The sequence below is a fragment of the Chinchilla lanigera genome, unplaced genomic scaffold (assembly GCF_000276665.1).
Source record: "Chinchilla lanigera isolate Chin_1 unplaced genomic scaffold, ChiLan1.0 scaffold00003, whole genome shotgun sequence".
Lineage (NCBI taxonomy): Eukaryota > Metazoa > Chordata > Mammalia > Rodentia > Chinchillidae > Chinchilla > Chinchilla lanigera.
In genome coordinates, this window is record NW_004955404.1 from 8,294,125 (window position 1) to 8,321,505 (window position 27,381).

The 27,381-nt window shown below is 44.9% G+C and overlaps 1 protein-coding gene across 1 annotated transcript; it reads right to left on the minus strand.

Annotated features, from left to right (window-relative positions):
* Positions 1 to 381: 381 nt before the first annotated feature.
* On the minus strand, positions 382 to 27,381 carry Ercc5 (excision repair cross-complementation group 5). The gene is made up of 15 exons (XM_005374021.2): positions 26,901 to 27,381; positions 21,326 to 21,501; positions 19,873 to 19,988; positions 19,190 to 19,276; positions 18,101 to 18,161; positions 15,507 to 15,650; positions 13,578 to 13,785; positions 12,152 to 13,267; positions 9,959 to 10,203; positions 9,534 to 9,653; positions 9,183 to 9,396; positions 7,831 to 7,975; positions 3,379 to 3,579; positions 2,693 to 2,777; positions 382 to 1,117 (listed from the first exon to the last, which is right to left on the minus strand). Exons 1-15 carry the CDS (start codon positions 26,986 to 26,988, stop codon positions 527 to 529), a joined length of 3,597 nt encoding a protein of 1,198 aa, XP_005374078.1. The 5' UTR covers positions 26,989 to 27,381; the 3' UTR covers positions 382 to 526.

Consider the following 27,381-nt stretch of genomic DNA (forward strand, 5'->3'; position numbering starts at 1 on the left):
GTATCCCATTTAGGTTTCCTAACTATTTGCTAAAACCACAGCAAACATATTCTTCAGATATGTTCCAGCAGTGCGGTTTCCTCCTGCTATCCTTCTAAGTACAGCCTGAGGGAAAATGGCAAGCAGTAGGGGGCAGGAATTTACTTAGTTGCTAGAACTGCCACTCCTGTGGAATGAAAAATGTGAGTCTCTGTCCTCTTGTCTAGGTGCGAGTCACACAGAACGCATATTGAGAGGAAGTGCTGATCAATACAAATTCTTTTTTTTTAATGCGGTCAGAAAGCATAAGACGTTGTAAAACCATGAAGACAAAGCCTGTGAATGCAAAGAAATACTCAGTGAAGTAGAAAATGCCAGAAAAACAACACAGTGAAATAAAACTAACTTTAGCATCTATTTCTTTTATTAAAATATCACACACTCAGTACAAAGACTATACAAAGACACTTAATTTTATACTGTTCTCACAACAAAATTCATTACAAAATGTCGTCCCACGTCATCACAGGGAATACAGATTTCTGAATTAGGTTTTCCTTTTCCTTCCTCCTGCACGTCTCAGTCTCCTCCTTCTCTTCCCAAACACAGGCCTGGCGGTCACCAGGACGGCCTTGGCCTTCTCTCCCTCGTCATCGCTAGAGCTGCTGGTGGTCCCACCGCCGTCCTGCGTGGGGGCTTCCTGCACCGAGTTCCGCAAAGCTGAAGAGCTCGTTCTCGAGTCTTTAGCTGCCTTTCTCCTCCGTACGTTCAGCAAAGGTAAACTCCCAGAATCTTCACCCGCAGATGCACCCGGTGATTCGGAGAGGTAGGTCTTCCCCAAAAACCCCCCACACTGACTCTCCTGTTGAGATTCTGAGAGCCGCTGTCTCTTCGTGCCTGGCGCCTCTTTCGGTTTCTGTGCTGGGTGTCTCTGCCGAGTTTGTCCCTTTACCTCGTCAAGGCTCTCAGGCTCTTTCTCCATGGCAGCAGAACCTGTGTCCACCTCACTGGCTGCTTCCTCCCTTTCCTTCCTCAGCATACATGTCACAGCTCTGCTGAGCCTCTGGCTCTTGATGCGTTTGGCCTCTTGTTTCTCCTGCTGAGCTACTCTAAAGAAAGAATCAATTCGGAGCTGTGTCTAAAATGAAACAAAACGGTAAGTCAGACAAGTAAAGTTTCTAAGCCAAATCAACAAGCTCAACCTTGACCGTTCACTCTGGATTACTAGTGTAAAGAACAGTAACTCATTATCCCCCAAAAGCCAGTTCTCTCCCAGCGAATGAAGACAGTAAATTTCAGTAATTTCTAAGTCAGACTTAACGCACTTCTTCTGTTAAGGCCAGCAAGTAAGTTCTTAGTTCATATCTCAAGCAGGAAATCTCTTCTTAGGTACTCAAAGAGTGTGAAATATTTTTCTGCCACTGAATACATCACCTTCTTAGGAGCAATCAAATTTCAAAGGGTGTGTATTTAAGTCATATTGTCTGCTTTTAAAAAAAAAAAACATATAATACACTCAGGCAAGCTCACAGCATATACAGGTACCATAAGAAATATTCATATCCTTTGTCCAGCAAACCCACTTTGGAGGAGATACTTTAAAAAATATAGTTACATATGGGAACATTTTTTGACACTGTCAAAACCTAAAATTAAAGGTTCAGTAAACTGAACTACTTTAAATTTCCTTAATAAAACATAAAACAGTCATGTGAAATTATGAAAACTATGGAATACACAGAAAAAATGCATGCTAATAAGCAAGAAGGAGAGGAATTAACTATGCAAAGCTGCACTTAGGTGTGCTAACAAATAAATGTGGGGAAATAAGCCTAAATGCTAACACCTGTGTTAAAGGACGCATGTAGGTAGTTTAATGTATCGTCTTTACTTTTCTAATTCTGGAGAAATAAGCCTATAATAAGTCCTGTAATAAAAAGGGGGAAAGCATTACAATGAAGTTTATCTGCAGGTAAGGAGCAATCAGTCACGAAGAAAGAGCTCTCAGTCTCAGCTGGTTTGTTTCCAGTAGATAAAAATCATCGAACAAGGGGGAAATTCCTGGAAATGTTGTTTATCTCAGTTCTGTGCGGCTTTTTTCCTCAAAATGAATCCAACTTAATAGAAATTGATTTATCTTAGCAGGTACGGCCTTACTTCGGCTAAATGGCTTCTGTGTGTGTGTTCTGTGGCTAGCTCCTGAGTGAGAAGGCGGGGAGGGGCTTGTTTCAGGCGAGCAGGAGCACAGCAGGAAGGCAAGAGCTGGCTAAGGCAGCTCAGCCCAAGGGCTGCTCTTCTCAAAACCTCTCCCGCCAAGTGAACTTCTACTTTTCAAGTTTCAGTTACAAACTGTAAATTACACCGGGCCAGCACGTGAAGAAGCTTTAATGATTAGACGACAGTGATTCCTAAGGTTTTAAGAAATGAAAATAATTCCGAAGGGGTAATATATTAGGTCAGAAATGCCTTGCTATGAAGATGATTACTAGATTGGTGTTTGGCAAAGCAGGGTGGGCAGAAGAGGACACCTGAGTCCAGCCCCAAGAGGGACACCGGAAATGAAGACTGTTTTCCTCTGTCCTTCATCCCAAATATCATCGCTTCAAAATGTATGCTGATGTCCCCAAATAAGAGTTAACTGGTCTTGAACAGCTGCCAATCACGCCTTACTAAGCCAGCTCTTCCCTGAGCTGCGAAAAGCCCCCGCGGTTACCTGCTGGGCACTCAGCTGCTTTAAGACTGGAAACAGAGATTCGTCTGTCTTAGTCCTGTTCCAGCCGAAATACCGCTGACAAAATGTGCAGGTAGTTAAGACTTATACACGTTTTTGAAAGTTTTTAAACAAGTGATAAATACAGGCCCAAAGCACCCACTCTTGACTCCACTCCCTGTATCTCCAAAGATTTCCACATGTGTAAAGATTAAAGTGTCAAAATAGAGTAATAAAAAATGACTCCCACATGATTGTCATGCAGTATGTCCTTTTCAAACTTCTAATGAAATTATTCAACATTTTAGGCATGAAAACCTAGTGACTACGGAAAACAAGCTTAACCTAAAATAGATCTCCTCTGTATTTCTTAGAGAGGAAAAAATCAACTGTAGTTAGAGTAATTCTATTATAACTTTCTAAACTACTATCCAAATGATTACTTAAATGCACAGACTGAAAGAACAGTAATGAAAGGCCAAAGTTAATTGTTTTCTCTATTGTTCAGAATAAGCAACACTCAAGTGTGTGGTTGCACCTACGATGCGATCACTGTTTCCCTCCGAGACAGGTGAGGAGGAAGGCAGGGCCTTAGACAGCTGAGAGACCACGGAGAGGCGTTCTGTAAGTTTTCAGCTGCCCGTGTACATGGCTCCGTGTCCGCTTATGTTTTAAGAAGTCAAGGATATTCTCTAATTTTGTCGAGATCAGGTCTGCCCCACAGGAATGACCCTCTGGAGTCGTCCACCACGGGCCTGAGGTAAGCGTCCGCGACCGCTGGGTTGGGGAAGCCGGGTGTGAGCTGCAACTTCCGCAACTTCTTTTTCACTTTGGTGTCATAAGGATTGGGTCTGATCTTCTGATTCTTTTGAGCTTCATGCCACCATTCTCTAGAACATCAAAGAAACAATTACGTATAGAGCAGTACGACATTATCATTCATCACTGGAGATAAAGAGATGCACACAAAGCTCTGATATGTAGACTCAAGTCCTAACTCCAACCAAATTACACACTGTACTGAAAACTAATTTCATTATCTTTAGTACTGTGGCCGCAGGCACGTGACGGTGAACATTCACTGGAGGCTTACTCTGCCCTTGGCACTGTGTTAAACATTTGATGGGCCCAGCACCCACACAGGCAGCACCCCACCATCGCCTTCAGCTCACGAAGAAACCGAACCGAAACAGAACTACTCAGGATTTCATAGCTGGAGCTGGTACACTGAGACGACGACCCTCTTCAGAGAACTCACTCGTGATTCCGATACCTTAGGAGTCACAACTGCTCTCCCAGCAGTAACATGGAAATAATGTATCTGCATTATTTACCGCCAGTAAAATTAAATGATGGATCCAGGAACGTCAACTAAGACATTATCATGTACGCATGTCGAAAGCATGTATGTAGAAAAAGAAAAAAGTAAACAGACATTTCAAAGAGAAACTATTTTCCTATGTGCCAAGCAATGTTCCAAGCAAGAATACAGCTGCTTATTTCCTCCTTTATATTTCACCCATCTTTCACTCTAACTCCATTTCACCATGGTAGTTTAGAGAAAACGGTGTACCTTTGGCACTCCCCCCACCAAGAAGGGAGGGGAGGCGGGCTCTGATGGGCCGAGGAGCACACGGTACATGGTGCCGTGCAGGCCTGAGACGATGGTTTCTACTTCTCCTCCCTGTCTCTTGGAATATTTGTTCTCGAAATCGGCCGCCCGGCCTTGCAGAAGCCCGAGTACATGAACAGTCCACAGGGAGCGGCCACAGCCCCTCAGCCTGCTCTGCCCGGGACGGCAGTGACAGTGCCACCCGGCCGATGTGTTCTGCCATCCTGGGCAACACCTGGAGCCCAGCCGAGCTGTTCCAACTAGCAGGGGACAGAAAACACACCCATAAGGCCTGGCCGAACTGCACATCCACGAGCAAAATCAGTGACTCTTGCCACTTGATGCCACTAAGGCTTAAGACTGTAACGCACCTACAGTAGACAAAAAGACTACCACTGGGAAAAACAAACAGCACCGCAGAAATGGAACCCTCTCCCATCCGCGCACTGAGTGGGACCTATCGGGAAACTCCTGTATCTCGGCCCCACTGCTTGACACTAGCACTGTGAGGAACTTGTTTCAGAGCGCTCAGTGCTTCATTTCACTGGTGCAAGAGTGCCATCTTGTGTTCAAAAAACCAATCGCAGTCTTTGTTGTATAAATGCAAACAAAAAATATTTTTTTCTTCAAACACAGATTTCACAATACAGCTTCCAAGAGTGCACTGGGGGAACACCTATAATCCTCCCCCACTTCACCTGTAAATTTTCGTCTTTGAGACCGTACTCATGACCGACAGCTAGGGGAATCTGCCCAACACACTGTGAGCTCATCAAACCAGAAACCATTACTCCTTAAAGCAAGGGGGCCAGACCCCGACGTGAGATGAAAAAAGCTGGTGTGTGCCGATCTGCTTAGCTGTGGGGACGCAGCGGGGCGTGGTGACCAGCGTGAAGAGCCTCAGGGGTTCACACCCGGAGGGGAACTGCTGTCACTCACCCAGCCGCTTGAGGAGCTACCTGAGAACTCGGGTCCACTACGTCGAGCTCCCCTCTGGCCCTCAAGAGAATCGACAATTTGTGTGTGAAATTTCCCTAAATGTAAACATTCGGAGACAGTGTAACAATAAAGTTCTATTAAAGAGTGCGCCATGTAGGTGAGACCGAGTTCAGCCTGCTGGTCCCAAGGATCCCCACATTGAACGGTGACCAACTAGCCAGGGCCTGCCGCGGAGAAGGGGAGAGGGAGCGAGGCGACACGCGCGCCGGGTTTCTGGTTCCGCACCGCCCTTCCGGGCCTTAGTGCCGCCCTCTCCCCAGGCCTCCGGAGGCAGGCACGGTGAGGACCGCACCTGCCTGGCCTCAGGAGCTAGGAGACGGACAGCAGGAAGTGGGGAAGCCGACTCTAAAAAGAACACAGCATTATACCGTTCTTGCTAAAAAAAAAAATATATATATATATATATATAAACACATATATATACAACGTATATTAATATATATAATTAGAGCAAAATGTATATAGAAATCTAAAATTATGTAACACAAAATGTTAAATGTAACCTTTAATCCATACATTGTAATTTTTCTATTATGCATTTACTTCATCTGCATAATGAAGTTATTTGTAGTTTTTCAAGTTATTTACCCACAGTGATCTATGAGCTACCCAATAACTTATCCATAGTATATAAATTCCTTCAACCACACGGGAAGTATAAGTAGAGAGACTTTTAAACAGTACTACTCAATGAGAGACACTGGTATGTGGGCCAAGACTGGATGGAGGTCATTACGATCATTTCTCATTCCATTTCAGTGATTCTTTCCACCGCGCCCTCAGACAAGACTGTCCTTGCATTTTTCTAAGCATTGGAGATGAAACTGACCACTAAATTAAATGAAATCAGTTACTACCGGGGTATCTCATCACAAACTGCTTGTCAAAAGATGCATCAAAATCTTACGAATATACTAAACACCACTGAGCTGCACACTTGTTGAATATAACTGACAAAAGTGATGTCTACTTAAGGTACACAACAGCATGTTTTGACACACAAAATCACATGATTACTATAGCCAAGTTAATGAACCTACCCATCACCTCACAGATTTCTAGCAATTCTTCATTTCTTCCACCTAGGACATTTTATAATTGCACCAGTCAAAAAACACTCAAATAAAAAGAAAAATGTGCTCAGACCTCATTCCCAGGGACAGACGAAAACAGTGATGTGAACACCGTTTCTTAACATTGCTATCCATTCACGGCTTCTTCCTATCTCTATACATTAATGCATTTTTGAAAATAAAAACCCGATGAGGCCCTGGATACTGTTTTCTAACCTGCTGTTGCACCTAATGGAATATAGCAGACACTTTTTCACCTCAACTGCAAAAAGGAAGGGACCATGAGGTGGGCGGAGGGGAGGGACCGGTGCCGAGGGGGAGTGAAAGAACTAAGACGCGCTCTGCGCATGCGCCAACTCTCCATGGGGAATGTGATCATGACGTTCCACAGCACGGACTAATAAAAAAATAAAAACTGAAAAAAAATAAAAACAAAAGCGTAAATTTTACGGCATGCAAATTATATTTCAAACTTCAAACAAAAGATGCCATCAAGGGCAAACCTAAAGAATTCTGGCTTTATTTTCAGTTCCTGGACTGAACCCCAGGCAGGTCAAGGCAAGCGCTGTATCACGGAGAAGTAGTGACTTCTCAGACCTACTCATAACTCTCACCAGCACAGTCTCCAAAATCAAAAAGTTGTACGCAAGTGTACAGCACAATGCTAGGCTCTGGACAGACTGAGACTCTACCACTGGCCATGTCACAGTGTTCACAGTGTGAGAAGCAGGACAGCGGGCAGAGGTAAAGCTCCTGGCCTTGTACTTCCATATCCGTTTCTGGCTGACTTTTCTCAGAATGCTCCACACACAGAACAGTTTGATAAAACTCCCTCCTCCATCTCCACGACCACGGGCAGCTCCTGGTGGGCACAGACTGACACACAGAAGCTACTCAGAAACATCTGAGTGAATGAAATGGCAACTCAGACGCTGCTATCAACACCGCAGGTATTGTGAACTAACGCAGGAAACTGAGTCTGATTTCACACGAACTGCAGGAATTTCAACCATACTCCTGTTTTCTCAACGAGTAAGGATTAGTGACAGCTCATGATTTAAGAAATAGTTCTACTGTAACAGAAGATGCCCCACCCAGCCAGTGCACTTCAGTCTGTTAGTTGCCTGGGTGACAGTTCCTGTGCCCGTCCTGGTTGCTCCTGTGTCTTAGAAATGGCTGGTCTCTGTGATGCCTAGCTGGTCACTACGATGCACAGTATACACCAATCCCCAATTGACAAGGCAATCTGCCTCTGTACTTCCTGCTTGCTTATCTCATATAAGCCCTAGACCACCAGAGATGAGGGCCTGATATTCTGGGAATGATCCCAGTCAGTGCCCATTGACTAAATAAATCTGCCTCCAAATCCTGGGTGTTGTTTCCATGTTTCTGCCTGCCATTGCACTGTTAGCATATTTATAAAAGCATGTGAATTATAGAAACGAGAAAGAACTTACGAGAATTTTAGAAGGGGGTCCAGACCACGTCCTGGGAATTCATTGAGAATCTCCATGGCAGTTACACAACCTACGGTTGGAATTCCTTCAGTGTAATCACTGCCAAGCAAGTAGGCCAAATTTATTAACTTGTTCCGGTCCAATCCTACGAAAGTAACCATTATTACTATTAATGCTTATCTGATGAAGATCTTTATACAGCATTTATAAACACTTTATTGTATAAGCTATGTATGTGTATATATATATATCCTCATCCAGTAGCTAAAGAGAGCTCTTCTGTGATTCAAAACTAGATTATTTTTAAATGGCATTCTGTTTCATCCATGTCACATCCATGTTTAGCTCCCCTCTGTGTGCTGACCTCCGGCGTTAGCTTTGGAGCCTGGACCTCTCTACACCACCGTCACATACGTTCAGCGGTCACCTCCGCGCCCAGCGGGCCCTCAGCCCCACACATCCAGACCTGAGCTCTGCCTCTCTGGCTGCTCCACTCCGAGCTGTCCTCAGTCTCCCTGTCTCACAGAGGGCAGGGTCACCCCGCCAGCTGCTCAGAATCTGGCTCCTCCCCCCTCCTCTGCACCCCACGCCCCGCCCACCTCACCCTGACTTTAGTCCCTTCGCACTCTGGGAGAGCACCTCTTCCATCCTCCTCCCCCTCGCCACCTGGCTCCCTCGTTTCCCTGGGACACACTACACAAGCTTCTGCCCCAGGCTGACGTGCGTCTCCCTGGTGACGAGCACCTTGCTGAGCCATTGATCTGCAGCATAGGCTTCCCACCGCCCTAAGGCCCCGGCCCTCAGGTGACCGCTGAAGAAAGCCCTTCTTGCAAACGGCACACATTCCCAACTACAGCTCGCTTCTCTCCTTCCTGCTGTATTTCCCTATAGAATACAGAGTGCCCACTGTCCAGTGATGACTGATGTACTTATTTATCATCTGTTTCTCTTACTGGACCTGCTTTCCCATGACTGGCACACAGGGGCCGCTCATACACTGCTGGACAAACGGAAGAACAGGCGATCAAGGCCAGGAATACCAGCGCAGGCCCGTGAGTAGGACGGACTTGACCCGCTTCCTCTCTCTCTCACCCCTGGTCTACTCTGGAAATCTTGGTAACCAGTCAGTTAACCAAATCAGATGATCAAACTGCAAAAAAGGCCAACAGGTACTGAGGTTTTAATTTCTTCAGTTGAATTTTAAAATCCTATTCCTCTATATAAGCAATTCTTTGAAAACTTGTATAGATGTGCCGTTTCCATTAAGTATCGAATTAGTTCCTCAGGAAGAAAAAAACTTCATGTGGCAAATTACAAGGGTACATTTCAGAAAGTGATCATAGAAGTCTTACCTAATTGGTTGTGGAAGTCCACATACTGGTAATATTCCACAAACTTGTTTTTATTAAAAAAGTTCTTGTAGACGTGCCGCGCGCCAAACAGCCAGATGTCACTGTCGTCGGTGATGGTTCCCGAAGTCTGATCGGTGAGGTCCAGGATGGCGCACTGGGCCTCTGCTTCCATGGGCGCCTGGATGTAGGGAACGCCGAAGAGGCGCAGAAGCTCCTGTGGGTAGACACACCGTGACCCTGGGGAAACGTGAGACCCGCCCTGACCACAAGGGGGCAGGCTTCAGCAGTCAGGCAGGGCCTTCCCCGGGGAGTCCGGGACAGACCGGCAGGCGGCCGGCGCCCGGCACCCACCTGGCTCTCCAAGAACATCTGCCCCGTGACAGTGGACGCGATCCGTTCTTGCTGCTGTTTTTGTGCATTCAGTGAATTCTGCTGCGCTAAAAGGTCACTCTCCAGGGCTTCCAGCTCCTCCTAGAACATGATTTTTCACATTTGCAAGTATGTTAACCCAGTCAGGTGCCCTGGGTACAGAAAGCCGGTGCTTTGTAAGCCTCTCCTCCTTAGGAAGTGTCCCACGTGCATTTCCCAGCAAAACTCTGCACTTCTTTCGAGTCCCCTCACTAACTCATGTGCAAAGTGGCGTCTGCCCCAGGCAGAAAGGATGGAAAGGTGCACTGTAAACAGCTAATAAATATTCAAGCAACTGCCTAACACTCAAAACCTACTTATCTTGGCTTCTTTACCAATAAAGTTAAAACACAATGTTACATTATTACCAAATTAATATCTTGCCATTCATTGAATGAATCATCTGCATCTTTTTCAGCTTCTTCATGTGGCTTCAAGTCTGAGTCCTCGCTTCCCGAGCTGTCCTGTAGGAGGCGCTGGGAGTCACCAGTGGGCTCCTCCTCCTTCGTTCCTCCTGGTTCCTCCTCATGCTGTTCAGAGACTTCTGAAGCTTCGCTGGACTCGGTCTGAAGGTCGCGATCACTGCTCACACTCTGCACTTCAATGAAACTCCCTGCACCAGAATAATAAGGTTACTTCCTCTGCAGCTGACGCAGGTGATCCTGAGGACGTACTGAAGAATCTTGGAAAACATTGTACGCCCAAAGAAAACATGTAAGTAACGTGCCACTAGTAAATAAATTTCATCACTAATGTCTGTAACTTCAAGAAGCCTTTTCAACTAGATAACTGCCTTTGAAAATAGAAACCAAATCCTCAGACTTCAATACTAGCTTTATACAAATCTGTTCTAAGTTAACTAATATTGTTTTAAGAGTTCAAAAAGGAGAATTATCAAAGCACAAGTATAGAGATAATCACGCAGGCTGTTCAGTGTGTTTTAATGCTATTTCAATAGAAGCAGAGCAAAGAATAAAACTGAAAGACTAAGACCAACTAAGTACTCAGGAGAAAGAGCTCTTCCCTTTTCCTTCTCTCCTCACTTGTATTTTTCTTTAAAAAATAAGTATTGTTTCCTTTCCTTCCCTTCAGTGGAAGGGGTAGGTAAGGCCCATCTGGCTGGATGCAATGAGACAATTAGGACGGAGGAAAGGGCTGGGGCCAAGGAGGACAGAGCGGGATGGAGAAGTTTAGATATAAAGAAAGAAGCCCTTAAGTAAATATACAGAACAACAGGGGGAAGGATTACCCACTGTTAGGAAAATGTAAAAAGATGGAGCAGGCTAGAACAACCCCGGGATGTCAGATTGAATCATAGGTATCAACATGAACTCACGGATCTTAATATAAACAGACCCAGAAATAGATATAAGTGTGTGTGCTGTGTGTATACGTGTGCATGCATGCGTGTAGAGACGGGTTCCCTGACGCACAGTCAGCACACCCAGCATCCAGCTGACCGTTTCTGAACACCCTGCTCCACTGAAAGAACCAGGCTGCCAGTGAAATGTCTGAGGCCAGGCCTGGGACAGAGTAAATACAAGATAAGTCCAGGACATCCTGGCCAGAAGTCAAGAAAATGCTCAAATTATCACGTTAAAAATGTCAAAAGCCACAGGAACCAGCTGAGAGGGGACCCCACCGGCCAAGCTCAGAGAAAGAGAGCAGCAAAGTGAGTTATGGCATTGTCGGAGTGTAACTCGCTGGATAAAACCAGAATTCCGAGTCCACACTGGTTAGAAAGAAATGAGAAAGGAAAGATCTTCCTTACAGTAGGACGCTGACCAGCAAGAAGTTAAGGAATGATGAGCTACAAAACCAGCACTGGGCAAGCATCATAACAGCGATTAGTTCAGATAAAAACCATCCATAGGACAGTAAAACGGGGGTGGGGCTGTTTCTGCACAGCACGGTTTTCATAACCCCCAAATTTCTTTCCACAAAATACTCATTCCAATGGGGTAACAGGGGCCTGGGGATTTAGCTCAGCGGCAAAAGCGCCTGCCTGGCATGCCCAAGGTCGTGAGTTCGGTTCCCGGTACCGGAGAAAAACAAACAAAAAAAAAAAAGCCAATGGGGTAACAGGAACATGAGAATACGGAAACCTCACAGATACCAGGAGACAGATCTTGTGTGCGTGTGTGTGCGTGTGTGTCTCTGTGTGTGCACGTGTTTAGAAAGCATGCCAACCCCAGAGACAGAGACAATCAGATAAGTGTGCAAAATGCCACCCAGTGAGATATTCTTTCTACATTTGAAAGCTTGCCGTTATTTCAAAACAGAAAGGTTTGTTTTGTTTTGTTTTGTTTTGTTTTGTTTTGTTAAAGGCTAAAGTTTCACCTTCTTCAACTAGGGCCCTCTCTCCCTTTAAAGTCGGCGACAACAAGAGCGAAGCAGGGAAGACCAGGTCCCGCTCCCTGCTCTGCCCCTGGGGAGGGAAGTCACCTCCCCTGGCGCCTGGTCCCTGTCTGTAACAAGTGGGCACAGGCTAAGCTGCAGGCTCTCTCAGTCCCGGGGAGATGGAACCCTGCAGTCCGCACCCCGAAGCAGACATCACCTACCATCAGATTCACTTTCTTCAGAGTCTGTTTCCACCGGCTCCAAGGACTTTGAAACCGGAACGAACTCCTGGCCTGCAAGTTCAGTTTCCTCTGGTTCTTCAGTGGCTTTTGGGATACTCCCATGTTCCTTAGCGCTAGACGGCCCTGCATCTTCTAAGTCAGCAACTGCCCCTGAAGGGATGCTTGCTGCGCTCATTTCCTGTAAAATCCCCGCGCCGGTGACTCTCAGAGCAGGACTCTGTCCAGTTTCTGTGCCATCATCACTTGGAAGAACAGAGGAATCACGCTGACTCACAGACAGGCCGAGGTCTGCCTGCGGCACGGGCTCTTGAGTGTGTGCCTCGGGTCCTGACTCAGAATCTGCACTTGTGGGGGGCACCCGTGTGGGTTCCCCGCCTCCGGGGAGTGCAGGGGCATCACTGTGTGGACCCTCTGTAGGCCCCAAAGGAAGAGGACCTCTGCTCCCCTGAACCGCAGACTCTGCACTGGTCTGAGAGGCTTCGTTCACCACCTGAGTGGGTGACGCCGGCTTTACTGGAACGAGAGATCCGCCCCCTTGATGCACGACAGTGCTCCACAAAGGAGCAGAGTCTATCAGCTCTTTTCCACCACTGCTGCCGGCCATGGGCTCCTCTTCAAAGCCCACGCCGGTCGCAGGTGCAGCCGCGGTCACCAGTGCTCCTGCTCCACCTCTCCCTTCATGTCCTTCCCCACACTCCGCACCAGGACTCCTCCTAGGCTGTGTCCTCGCTCCCGGCTCTGGCGCCTGCACACTGTCCCCCTCGTGCAGTTCCACGTCCTCGTCATCATCAAGAGCTCTCTGGATAGCCGAGAGCGTCCGGGGCGACACGGAGCCGTCACCCGCGGCAGCCGGAGCGGCCCTGGCACGGCGCTGCCCTCGCGGCCCACCGTCCAGCTCCTCTTCTGAGCTGCTCCCCAGCAGGGCGGCCTGCAGGGCCCGCACAGTGCCTGGAGAAGGAGGCGTGGCCTCGGCCGCCTCCTCTGGCTTCGATTTCTCACCAGGAGACGACTTCAGGTCGGAAGATTCACTGTGCATTTTGCTGGAAGAAGGAAGTGACTCTGCATCCACGGCGGCCACTTTCTTAGCCTGAATACCTTAAGAAAAATTAAAACATTTCTCACTACGCAGGTCTACAGTGTGACACTCTACTTCTGGTAAGACGGACAAGAGAATACTGGGTCCTATAGAGTTTTAAATTGCATTTAATCGTGAACTGAGAGTTCAGTCATTAGCTAATTTTGAAGCAGGGTGGTACCATCACAGTTAATCCATGAGCAGCTATATATAATTATTGTTTCATAAGCAGAATTCCATTAATAAGATCCAGAGGTGGTCTTTCACCGAATTCAGAGCCATGGCATAATGCTGGTTTTTAACCATCAAATAAACGATGGTGCCCGCTACCTTTTATCAGGATGTAGTGGGAGGTGTCCTCGGAGACCACCCGCCTGGACTCCACCTCTTTCAGAAAGCCACCCTCGTCTTCATACTGCTTCTGGATTTGTCCTGAGTGCTGCTGATTCATTTCCTTTTGGACATTTTCTATGTGCTGGTTTAGATAGTTTTTTTTAAGCAAGCCTTTGAGCTGGTACTGTGAAAAGTCATTGGACTCCTATAGGCAAAATAAATAAAACTGTCTTACACTGAACACAAATAATATTACCATATTTCCACCTTTCCTCCAGAGGATTAAAAAAAAAAATAATTGCCTCCTTTCCTTAGTGTATAAAAGTAAAAGTTGAACACGAGGAAAAAGTGTAACTGCTTTTTAAAAAAGTATTTAAAACAAGAAGACATAAGCAAAAGAAATCATGAATGCTGTCTTTTTAATCATATGTTAAAAAATATGCTCAAGCACATAATATGTGGCAGTATTATGATATTTGATTATAGCTTTAATATACAGTCTTCTAGAATGCAAGTTAAGTATGCACCATTGGCCCACTGAAGACACACCATAAATCACAGCTATCAGAGCTATTAATGCTAATAGTTAACAGTTATACAGCACTTCCCATAAAGGGCATTCCTCTAAGTATTTTTACATAAACTACCACAATTTATTCTCACAGTCATTCAATGAGACACATCATTATATCCATCCGAAAATGAGGCTATCAAGACTTCAATCAGTTAAGTAACCCCAGAGATATGTGGCTAATAAGTGGCAGATCTGGGATCAGAAGGAGACTGATTTGCTCTCTTTGGGCCTATTTTATTATGATCATTACTATCATTATCACTATTACTCTCCATCACTACTGCGATCAATATCCCATTTACACAATGTGCAAGGAGTCGAGTTTTTCCCCTGAAATAAAAGTAAATATACTCCTGTAAAATCAAGACACAAGAATAGCATTTCTGTGCACCTGGGCATCTTCTTGTCGTCACATTCTACATGGAAAAATAGAAGGATGCGATGATGGGATAGTCTGACTTTCTGATATTTCCAGTATCAATTTCAGAAATAGTCAAAAGTTTTTAAAATTTTAAAAAACACTACATCAATTCATTACAAATAAGTCTGCAAAATTCACACAACGTCCTAGAGTAGATCAAAAGAAACTATATTAGAAATGTAAGTGGTGGCGACAGCAAAGGAAACAGAACTCGTTCAGTAGCAACTGAAGAGGGTGTGTGATGCACAGTAGCACAGACTGAGTAAGGGTAGGCAGCGAGGCCACCCTGCTCGCCGAGGCCGGATCCCACACACCAGCCCCACTCCAGCTTCCTGCGGCTGTGAAGCCACCATCAGGTCAACCTGAAGCTGCTCTATTCCCGCTGTCCAGAAGAGGGAAGGAACATGGATGCCCAGCGGCAGCTCTACAGCTATAGGAGAAGGTCGGAAGGTCGAGGCCAGGACATACTTTTCCACTGGGTTTTAATTTCACCATGCCATTAACTTTTTTAGGTAATGTATCTTATAGTTTACAATTAGTTTTATGAACTAACTGAAGAATTGAACCATTCATCACATATCGAGCATTTACTGTGTGGGCGATTCTGAGCGCACTGCTGACGATACGCAAGTGAGCAAGCCAGGCCTGTTCAGGCCTGAGAACCCGAGGCAACACTACAGGTTCCCCAACACAGAGAAGACAAGACCTAGTCTTGGGTGGAAAGTCACGAAGAGTTCTTTGAGTCAGCTTTTATCAGTTCAAACCTACAAATAAGGATGCTTCAAAGGACCTCTGAGATACACAAATGCTCTTTACTGGAAAGTGAGATATTATATAAGTACTGCTTATAGATTAGCTCTTCTAATGAAAAGTTCTGGTGAGATTCTTAATTCTAAGCATTAATGTACATGTGTATTATTGAATGTTTCACCTCTGGCATTGCTTCAAACAATGTTCTTCTTCGCTTGGTAAACTCTTTCATATCGGTCAAGATTTCATGCTTTACTTCAAGGGGCAGGCTGTTGAAGTCCTCAGACTCGATATCTATCGCTTGAGGATTATGAAAGAACTCTTCCTGTAAAGATTAAAATACAACGCTGTGACAGCTGTACTGCATGCACTGCACCCTAGTCACTGTTACGGATGTGGACTGTGTTCATGTCCTGAACAGTTCTCCATAGTCTACAAGTAAACACAGGAGCACAAAGTGAAGGAGCCGAGTGGGGGATGCATCCTTCATTCTTTCCTTCCTTCACAAAAAAAAAACCAGCACCAAGCAGCACCCCCAAGGGCTCGGCCTCTTTTAGGCGCCAGGGCCCAGGGGGACGGAGCAGAAGAGTCCTAACCCAGCAGTGGAGGAAGGCTCATGACTAACAAGTAGGCAAATGAACAAACAAGATGAAATCACACGGGTTAATCTGGGAAGAGTGGTTAAAAGAACAAGAAAGTATCTGAATGACAGAGAAGGCCCTACTAGAAAAAGGACCTGGACTCAGGGACTGGAAGGCCGCCCAGAACACTGCCTGGGGACAGAGTGTCCCAAGTGGAAGGAACAGCAAGCGCATGGCTCGAGGCCTTCCCAATACGCTGCTCCCCGGCCCTTTTTATCTTTCATTTTGAGCCAGCGTATCACTAAGTTGTCCAGGCTGGGCTCAAACTTATGAGCCTCCCACCTCGGCCTCCCAGAGTGCTGGGATTACAGGCATGCACCACCACACATGCCAGCATACACTTGCTCGTAATTCAGTTGCAACCAGAATCGTGGAATGAATTAAGTTCATCAACCCGGTGCCACTGGAACAAAGACTGAGGTACCTGCTGCATTAGTAACACAGAAAGCCTTGGGTTCAAACACTAGAACCTCCCCCCAACACACACACACACACAGAGCAGAGCCTGAGTTGCAGGACTCTGAGGTTTTAGCTCAAATAGCTCCTACCAGACTGCTCAAAGCAATATGAACTAACTAAAAATAACGAAATTAGGAATCACGGAATATTATTTGCTACACTAAGACACTTGAGAAAAATTTCCATTACAAAAAATCGTAGACACAGTACAACTTTAGTTTGTAAAGAAACTTCATTCATTAAGTATGTGTAGTAGCCGGGCATGGTGGCGCATCACTCAGGAGGCTGAGGCAGGAGGATCGCCATGAGTTTGAGGCCAGCCTGGACTACACAGTGGAGTTCAAGGCCAGCCTGAGATATATAGGAAGACCCTATCTCATAAATACATAAATATTAAAAAATAAAATACGTGTGGTGATGGTTTTAAAACACGTCCACAGATTCTCTGACATCTTATCTAATTTTTTTCTTCTCTTAAACAGACGCTGGCCTTAAGATCTAGCTTCTAACAGCAGAATGTCCTGGAAAGGACGCTGTACAACTCCCAAAGTGAGGTTAGCAAGGCAGCACAGCTCAGGCAGGAACTTCCTCCGGGGACGTCTGCCCGTGGAACCCAGCAGGGCTTGGGAGACCACACGCAAGTGCTAGGTGGCCGGCCGGCCGAAGTCTCACTGGCAGCCAGCATCGCTCCCCAGCAGGGTGGGGAAGCCTGCGAAGCCGTGCCAGCGCCTGCGCACTTCTGCCCGTATCCACAGACACTCCGCGGGAGACGTGCTCCCTGAGCTCATCAGCACAGGACTGTGACGAGGATGACAGAAAATGGCATGTTATTCTACTAAGGGACACTGTCAGAGACCACTATCACACACACACAGGCGAGCGCACACGCGTGCGCGCACACACACACACACACACACACACTTCTATCCAGATATCTCCCCAAAGCCTCACGTGTTCACAGGCGGGGCTGTGGGAGGTGACTGGGTCATGGGTGTGTGATGCTGCGTGCACCCACTGATGGGCGAGAGCGGGAGGAGAAACCCCGTAGGGGGAGGTGGCTCGCTGGGGGCGTGGCCAGAACAGGGCCTATCCCTCCTCCTCCCTTTGGGCAGTCTGCTTCCCACTGCCTCTGCCCGGGGGCCAGCGGACTGCGGACTAAACCTCTGCAGACCATGAGCCAAAATAACCCTTTTCTTCTTTAAATTCTGAGTGTCTATTTCGTGTCCCGGCGATGAAAAGGTACCAAGACAAGTGCATGTACATGTGTACATCTGTACATACACACAGACCCAGACACACACACACACCCGCACAGAGTATTCAACCATGAGAGGGGATGATCTAAAATACACCCACATGCTGTAGCCCTTATTTACAGGTGGTGCGTTTCCTATATTCCCACAACCATGTATCACTATTTGTTTATTGATTCGTCAGTCGGTTGACTGTAAAAGAAAACCGTTTGGTTGTACAGGTGTGCATAACGGCAAATTCCGTCTCCATGTGTCATATACACACACCAATACACACCCATATACAAATACATAATGCAAAGGCATGTCTTTACTTTTATTGGGACCTTCATAAATTCATACTACCTCACTGATATTATTCATTTTCGTGCCATTCATTGCTAATAACATACAAATTCTCAATTCCAAAAGTACTTAAATACCTGTAAGGCCTGCTTTTGATCCATTCTTTCTTGCCATGCTTTTTCATCTTCCTCTTCTGAACTGAAAGTCAAGCACATATTCACAATTTACCTCTGACTCTATGACTGCCCACAAAACTACATCTAGAGTACCAGGTGCTACTGGTTACAGGCCACAAGAGGCAGACAGCAAGACCCATGTCACCAGTAGTGTCACAGCCTGGTAGGGACCACGCATGAGGAAGCAATCAGAATACAGCCTCAGAGGTTCCGCCCAAGGGAAGCCCCGGCTGCTTTAGGTGCAGGATGGCGAGGCACTTGCCCCTAGTTTGGGGAGTCAAGAAGCTCTCTGGACTCTCCCACAGCTGCTCTGTTGAAGTCAGCTACCAGTAAGTGCAGGATCTAGTTGCAGGATACGCAAAGGTTCACGGAGGAAAGTTTGCCCATCAGAAGAACTAAGTTCTGCAACTATCTGGAAACACTGAAATGAAAGCCTGACTGGAGACGGTGTACAGAAACTAAGGGACGAGGTGCAGAAGCGCACTTAGTGGCTGAAGCCTCACCCTAAAGAAACGAGAAGATGGGAAGGGTTTTAAGCAAGGAAATGACAAGAACAGGCGTGGTTTTCAAAAATATTCTATTCTACAAAGCAGAGACTGGACCTGTCAGGGAGAAGTCACTCACAAGTGTCACAGGGCGGAGGACACGCTGAGGCGGGCGGCGCCTCGGAGATGCAGCGCAAGGTCGCGTGTGGGGTGTCTCCAGCGTGGTGCCGGGAAAGACAACCCCGAGCTAAGAGGCAGGTAGAGGTGGGAAGGACACACAAAGTGTAAGAACAACTAGAATCCGTGTCTTCCTGCATTTTAAACCCACACGGTCAGCAGAGGCTTTTTGGTATGAAAAAGAACAATAAATCACAAATCACCAACACACAAAGCCACAGTGGAAAATAAAAAATGTAGTGTCTGAAAAATACTCCAAAGGGTACAAACAATGGGTACTTCAGCTGCACTAACACATCCCGTCAAGGCCCGCACACAGATAGCACACGGAGGCTTACCTCCTGGAATACCACAAGGACTGAAGTAATTTTCTTACATACACATTTACCTGTGCTTTTCCTCCTCCTGTAAGGGTGGCAAAGCATAGATGTCATCCTGTCTTCGAACTTGCGTAAGACTAGGAAGGGCTTCACCTCTGAAAAGCACATATAACATTAAACAGAGATTTGATGCGACAGTACTTTGATCAATGATCCTCTCCCACTGGTTACACAAGCCCTGCTCAAGGGCAGGGGCTCTCTCCCTCCCAGCCACGCTCTTCCTGGACCACTGCCTGGACCACTGCCGCAGAAGCTAAGCAAGTTTAGCCTAGAGAAATTCACAGGGCTCCTCAGAGCCTTGGCCACAGCCTCCACTGCCGTCAGCAGAAGGAGCTCTACGAAAGTCAAAGGTCAGGCTGCGTAAGTACAGCAGCTCCACGGCACAGCGCTTGCCTAGCATGTGCAAGGCCTCAGTTCAATCTCCAGCCCTGCAAAAATTATACATCAAAGGGTGAGGGAGGACAAACTATGAAGCACTACACCTTTTATCTATCAGCAAAGTTGATTCTTACACAAGGGCGTTTTCACAATTTCAAATTACCAGATCCAGTGACATCCTGCTTCCTTCTCTCGTTTCACTCTCTATGCTCCTACTGAAAGTTAACGTCAGGGAAAGAGAACCAGGGTTCTCTCACAAAAAAATGAAATGCTTTTACATTAGTCTCTGAAACTAATGCCATTTTCCTCTTGCCTTTTGCTTTTGAAGGCAGATTTGATAGCCTGTCTTTTCAGAAAGGTTTGCAGAAGCTTCTCTGTAGTTTTTCTGGAGTCGCTGGACGCTAAATCTTTCCTCTGCCTTCTCTTGGCCTGTAAACAGGAAATGTGTAAGATGTGACTTCCAGGCAGTGTTCTGTTAAAAACATTTCAGTGATTGTTTTCCAACAGAATTTGGTTTATCTGCATTTCCACACTATGGTTATATCCATAAATATCTCAACGTTTATGTTATATTAAGGACACCCAGATTTTCTACCTATTACTTACACAATGTTTGAGCAAATAATAATTTATTTTGTTTCTGTTAAATGTCTTTTAATATCTACATCCCCAAAAGTCTAAAACAGGCATATAGTCAAGCAAGAGTTTTCTAAAATTATATCAACTTATTCTTTAAGCTATTAGCTCATAGTGCTTTTTTATAAAAATGCATTTCTTGTATATTACTCTATCCCTCAACATCTAAGATTCTGTCACAAGGACTCCTAAAATCTGTAGAAATATCATATAAGAAATGCCCAATCTGGGATAAATAGAAGCCTCTGTGTTTACAGTTGAATGTAACACAAATCACCAGGATATCCTCTTTTCCTTCCAAAACCTGCCTGATAAGGAGAATCCCTCAGATCACAGCAAACCACAACATTCAAGTCTGGACATTTTTATGTCCAAGCATTTACAAATTCTTATTTTTATCCCATGTCCCCACTTCATTAGATATTACATGCCTGGTGCAATTATAAAGCAATGAGCTGACCTTTTCAACATACAAAAGTCATGTATCCACAAGGATGCAATCATTTCAATTGCTTGAATGTTTTTAAAAACTACTTTCAGAACAATACAGAGACTCACTCTCACTCTTTTCTATCACATCCAGTTGACTTCCTGGAGAACCCACATTGGTCATTACTTGGTACCACACAGCACTTTTACACCTAAAACCCAATTTACCTTTAAAACAATGAAAGGTTTATATCCCTAAGAATAGTCAATCCCACATTTATTTAGGGAGACACTTCCTAAATAGGTTTCCCACAACGTTATAAGCAATGGAGGCATAGTCGGAATACATGTGAAATACCTAAACAGACTCTACAGGGAAAACTCTCAATTGTAAGAATTCTAGTAGTTTTAGTTAAAAGTTACATTTTCTTATTATTGCTCCCATGATGTCTCTCATATAATATACATATCTTTTAAAAAGTAAATCTGTTTATATTAAATTTTAAAAAGCAGATGAAACTAAAGTGGCTATGTATTAAAATAAGTTGGTTTCTAAAGTTCTAAAAGGAGATGTAGCTTAGAGGTAGAGCGCTTGCCTGGCATGCATACGGCCCTGGGTTCAATCCCCAGCACCATGAAAACAAAATAAAGAGCATTCAAGCTAAACTTCTAAAGAGAAAATAAAATTCAGTGATACATACCAAAGTCTGTTTCTTCAACAGTGGAGCATCCCCATCAAATACAAAAATAGGACGAATTCGAAAAAATAAGAGTTTGCAGAGCCGATGAAACAAAGTGAGAAGATGAGCGTTGTCTATGGAGTTCCCATGGCGATCTCGGACTCCTTTAAGTGCTTGGTTTAACCAAATGCTAATATCTGAGAGAACTGTTCAAGGAAAACACTCTGGAACTTCCTCCCTTTCCCTCACAATTTCCATTCCCTGATGCTGACGTCCCGAACACTAAACACTGCGCATGTCACCACTCATCCGAAATTGAAAAAAATGTAGGGCCCTGCTACTGAATATCAAGTAGCCATTTTAGCCCTTGGTGCAATCTGCATACTGAATTTTAAAACCATGCAAGACAGACACACCCTTCCAAAGGCGTAATGGGAAAGAATCTCTTCTTCTAAAAAATTAGTACGCTAGTACACATTTTCCGAGAGGACAATTTGGCAATTCATAGCAAAAAAAAACTTAAATATTTGCATTTTCTTTTATCTAAGAATTCCATTCCAGGTATACATGCTCAGGAAATCACTATGGATTTACAGCAAGATGTATTTACAAGGATATATGTTTATAGCGAAGAAAATGTAAAAAAATAATTTAAAAGCTTTGTAACAGATCTTTTTAAAAACTAAGTTACTGTATACTGATTCACTGGAACACCAAAGAGCTCTTAAAAACAAAAAGGAAGGAAGGGCGGGAGGGACAGACGGGGAGGAAATGGAAGAAATAATGGAAGGAAGACACCCCAGCACCCCGCTGGGTTTCCTGCCCTCAGTCCTGGCCAAGTCCTCAGATCACCCAGGTGTTTTCTGGTGATCCTCCTCAGGACCTCTTCTCCCCAGCCAGGACAGCCTATTATCGGACAGCTCCAGCCGACACCTCCCAGACACTTCGAACTTAACAAGACCCAAACTTAACTTGGTGTCTTCTTCAGCTCAGCCCCCGTCCCTCCCATCCCCTGAGCCAGAACTCTGGGTGTCATGCCAAGGGTTCCCCTCACCCCACAATATGAAAGCCTGGCAGCTCTACTTCAAACACTTTATTTTTTGTTTTGTTTTTTTGTTGTTTTTTTTTTGGTTTTTCTCCGGTACCGGGAACCGAACTCACAACCTTGCGCTTGCCAGGCAGGCGCTATAGTTAATTAATCACAGCCCTCTCCGGTTTCCCTTTGCCTTTGGGGTCATATTCGAAGCTCCTCCTCCGGCCTACAAAGCCCAGGGTGACCTGGCCCCTGTGCATTTCTCCAAACACATTTTCAGCCAGCAGACTCTCCTCAAACCCTGGAATCGCAAAGCGCCCTCCAGCCTCCTGGCCTATCACACACGGTCCTCTGGTTATCTCCTACTCTGCGGTCTCAGCCTGTGGGTCTTTCACCCAGCTTAGATTAAGACCTATTCAAATAATATTATCATGTGGTAGGAATTTTTCTAAACACTGGGGTGACAGTGTGTAGTTCTGAACAGGACAGTGTTTGTCTCTGGAGTTGACGATCTAGTGGAGGGAAAAACGAGCTGTGAGTGCCACGGTTCCTGCAGCCCACACACTCCTGCACTCCCTCCCTTTCACAGGACCTACCACACAGTAGGCAATACACAGCTGGTATTAAATGAGGCAGTTAATATTTAAATAAATGTATACTGCCTAACTTTTACTACCATAAATCCTCTAGGCCCATCAGCAATTAACTGTGTACTGTGCTCGCTCGGCAGCACATATACTAAACAATTAGCTCAGTATATACCATGTAACAAAACAAGCAGCGGAAGCCACACTACTGTTATATTTATTCCTGTAACACGTGAGCTGTCCCATGTGCCAGGCATATCCACGAACTACGGAAATGCATCCAACAATACAGTTGCACAAAAGAGTCCCTATCTTTGAAAAGCTTGCCTTCTAATGGGGAAGACAATTAAAAAATAAATATATATATATATATATATATATATATACACACACACATATTAAATTATAACAGACTTTCCCCATAGAATTTGGTTTGTCTGTACTTTCAGACTAGCTTTATCAGTGAATATCTTCAGGTTTATGTCATGTTAAGCACACCCAGAATTTCCTATTACTCATACAATGTATTTGAGAAACTATGTTAGCTTCTGTTATATGCCTTTTAACAACCCCAGGATGCCTAAAACTTAGGTATATAATCAAATAAATGTTTCCCAAAATTATTAAACTGTTAACTGACTATTTTGCATAACAATGCATTACTTGTACATAACTCTGCCACTCAATATTCAAGATTCTCTCAGAACTCCTAAAATGTATAGAAATATAAGAACTGTCCAGTTAGGGAGAAATAGAAGTGTCTGTCCATACAGTTGAATATAAGAAACAAAGCCTCTTTTCTCTGCTAATCTTTCCAAAAAATACCTAATACAGAAAAAGCACCAAAATAATAGGATAAATATTTGGAAGTTGAGGGCTCTTCAGCTACAGAAGGTCTCTCTGAAGAAGTAAGAGAAATCTGCATTGACAACAGTGATCTAGAGGAAAGGGGCAGAAGTGCAAATGCGCTTGGACAGAATCCACTCCTGCTCGAGGCCTGTGTGGCAGAAGGTGAGTGGCAGGAGCTGAGGTGTGTGTGGCACAACGTCAGCTGGGCGATCTCCACATTGTAAAGGATCACCCAAGGGAAAACCGGGGGTAACTGGTAAGAAAACTAGTTTTAAAATAGTTGTAACAGCCCACACAAAAGTAGATGGTAGTAGTGGACACCAGAAGTGATCAGGTCCTTAGAGACAGGAGCTGGTGTTATCTTAGATTCATACCACACTGGGTAAACGTTCTGCTTAGGTTGTTTCTCCTTGCTACATGATCATATGGGATCTTACTGCTTGTATCTAGATGTTCTCCCAAAGCTTCATGCACTCACAGGTGGGGCTTTCCAGGGGCTGGCTAGATACAGGGTGTGTGATACTGGGACAGAGGGTATGTGGAACCAAATTAGTCCACTACTGAAATTAGCACAGCTCTGGGTGTAGATAATGGAAAGGCCCACCCTGGGTGTGGGAGGCACCACCCAAAAGCCTAGCTGGGATAAAAGGGCAAAGCAGGCTTGCTTCACTGCTGCTTCCGCCTGTGGCCTGTTGCCTCCTGCCTTGCTGCTTGCTGCTTCGGGCTTCCTGCTTCCTGCCTGCTCTGCCATAGACTGTTTCTCCACTGCTATGCTGCCCTGCCTCGCAGCCAGCCATCTACGGACTGAAACCTCTACAGACTTTGAACTGAAATAAGCCTTTCTTCTTCTAATTTGTGAATGTTGGGTATTTTGTCTCAGCAATGAGAAAAGTAACTAAAACACGAGATTATATAAATTTCTACATAGCCCACTATTTTCAACTTTATACTAGAGAAAATCTAATTTCAGATCAGTAGCTCTCAACCTTACTATCTATTAAAACAGGATATGAAGCTTTTGAAACACAGATTACTAAACCCCATATGACTAAAATACTAACTTTAAAACATTTTTAAATACTATACCATGGAGACTAAGGTTGGAGTTTTTATTTTTTTTAATTAATCTTAGGTAGTCCCAAATCCTAGTGAAATCTGGGAATTCCGGCTTGAAAATTCTTACAAAAACATATAAAATCAGGCAAGCTGAAAATATTTATATAATCTGACTTTTCTAATTTCACTATGTTTATATAAAGCAAATATTTTACATTTCTTGAAGGACTAGAAAAGTTAAAATCTGCAGCAAGGCCCAACATCACGTCGGAGTTCAGACACGAACAGTCAGTAACACTTTAAAAAATGTAATTTCCTTAATCGTGTAGTTAGGTAACCTAAAGTTTAATAAATCCTCATCTGTATTCACAGTTTATTGTAGTATCTTCCTATTATAGTTAAATCCATTTCACAAATGTCAAGGCCCATAAGAAATTAAAGTTAATATTTAAAGTAAACATTTAAGATATTTAATTGTATAAAATAAATACTCAAGATACTTAATTGTATAAAGAGACTCAGCTATCCACACAGTGCAAACACCAAACACTTTATTTTAGAGGTCCAAAAACAAATTATGAGCCTGCTATAACTGTAAAGTCTTTTAAAAAGACCAAAAAGATAAAACCCATAATTTAGATGCTTGAATTCCCATAAAGACAAAATAAAGAAAAATCAATTGTAAGTAACCTGATATTATATATGTGAGGTTATCACTGTAGCTAGAACATCTCTGACAGTCCTCTTTAGATAAGCCATTCATTCTTTCAGAAAAGCCTAATAGCTTCATAAAAATGACATCCCATCCCAAAAGGGCCTCTTTGAGCTCTCTACATAACAGATACTCTAAATTACATGGTTTACCCTTCCTTACTCTGACCTCCTAAAAAAACTAGCATGCTGAATTTCAAGTGTCATCTCAATGGTTTTACAAATTCTTAATGCTTTTTCAGAGCTTCAATGTAAAATGACCCTAAACCTTTACTGAAGTTTCAAGGGTCCTGTCACCGAAAATTATCCGGAGTTGTCAAAAACCTTCACAGTGCAACGATACCCAGACAGCACTAGAGGGCGCCATAGCTCATGGATTTTAAAATACTTTTCGTTTTCCCCAACAGAAAGTACTCTGAACAAAACTTTTAAATACAAAACTTTACAAATACATTTGCAAATTATTCACTTGGCAAAAAAAAAAAAAAAACCCTTACATTTTAAAAATTAACAGTGCTTCCTCGGTCAACGGCTTCTTTGCCGAACTGACATGCACGCCAGTATTTTATTCCGGGACGCACGCTCAGAGCAGTTACTGTATTTACATAACTTTCTAGTCCCCACTTAGGAAACTTGTGTAACCAGCCGAAGGGATGGGAGAGTTATATCACGAATAAAAAAGTCCAAACTTCAAAAAAGAGTATTGTTTTCACGGTGAAAAAAAAATTAATTCCAATGACACAAAACCCACCAAACGTGCACACAAAGCACTGACCTTAAGAAGCCCATCAGCTGGGGCTGGGAGGAAAACAACGTATATCTTTTTAAACCTTTTCAAAGTTTTATCACATGAACTTAATCAAAAACCGCGATTAAAGGGTAAAAGTTATTGTACCTCTTCAAAAAGCAAATAAAGTCAAGCACCTCTCGACATTATCCTCTTCCTTGAGAAATATAAATGCGTCAGCACTGACAGGAGCAGGCACGAGACAAAGCTGAGGCATTTACAGGAAAGTGGATCCACCCTGAGACGAGAATGTTAAGTAACTCGGAGACACGCGCTTAAATACCGCATGGCTTCATAAAAGATTGCAAGCAGGAGGACAGATCTTTTGCAAACGGGAGGAGAACCCAGAGATGAAGGGAAGGAGAAAGGAAAGTAAAAACAACCAAGATGTGCTAAGCTATGTTACATCCCTGTACCAAATACCCGAGATGAATGAAATCATTATGTACTGCAAATACATACTAATAAAAATAATTTAAAACAAAACACTGCTGAGCTGCCACCGGGGTAAGTCTGAGATTCACGGCACTGACAGAGCCGGCCACTACCCCAGACTCCTTTCACGGAGGATACCCACGGCGAGGATCTTGCCCTCCAGCGCCTCGGGGCTGACCTGCCGCCCCGAGCTCTCCAGCAGCGTCCACAGCCCCTGGACCCCCATCGGCCGGGGCTGCCCGCGACGAGCTCCGCGGAGCCGCTTCTCCTAACTCCTGCGCACGGGGCACCGCCGCCCAGGGCCCGGGAGACGGCGCCGGGCCGGGAAGCAAGAGGACCCGCGGCCTTACGGGGGCAACCGGCCTCGGCGCGGGCATCAGGAAGGGGAACCCGGGCGCTTGCCCGGGCGATGACTCCGCCTCCCGGAAGAAAGAGCGGGCCGCGGACGGCCGGCGGTGGGGAGGAGCACAGCCTGGCCCCGCCCAGCGCTGCAGCCCGAGCGTTTAAACTGCGTGCTTGACAGAAGGCGGGGAGGAGAGGACAGCGCTCGCTAGCCGAACAGCTAGAAACAGCTCAGACCAGTTGCATTCCCGGTTGGTCCGCAAATCCCTACGGATTG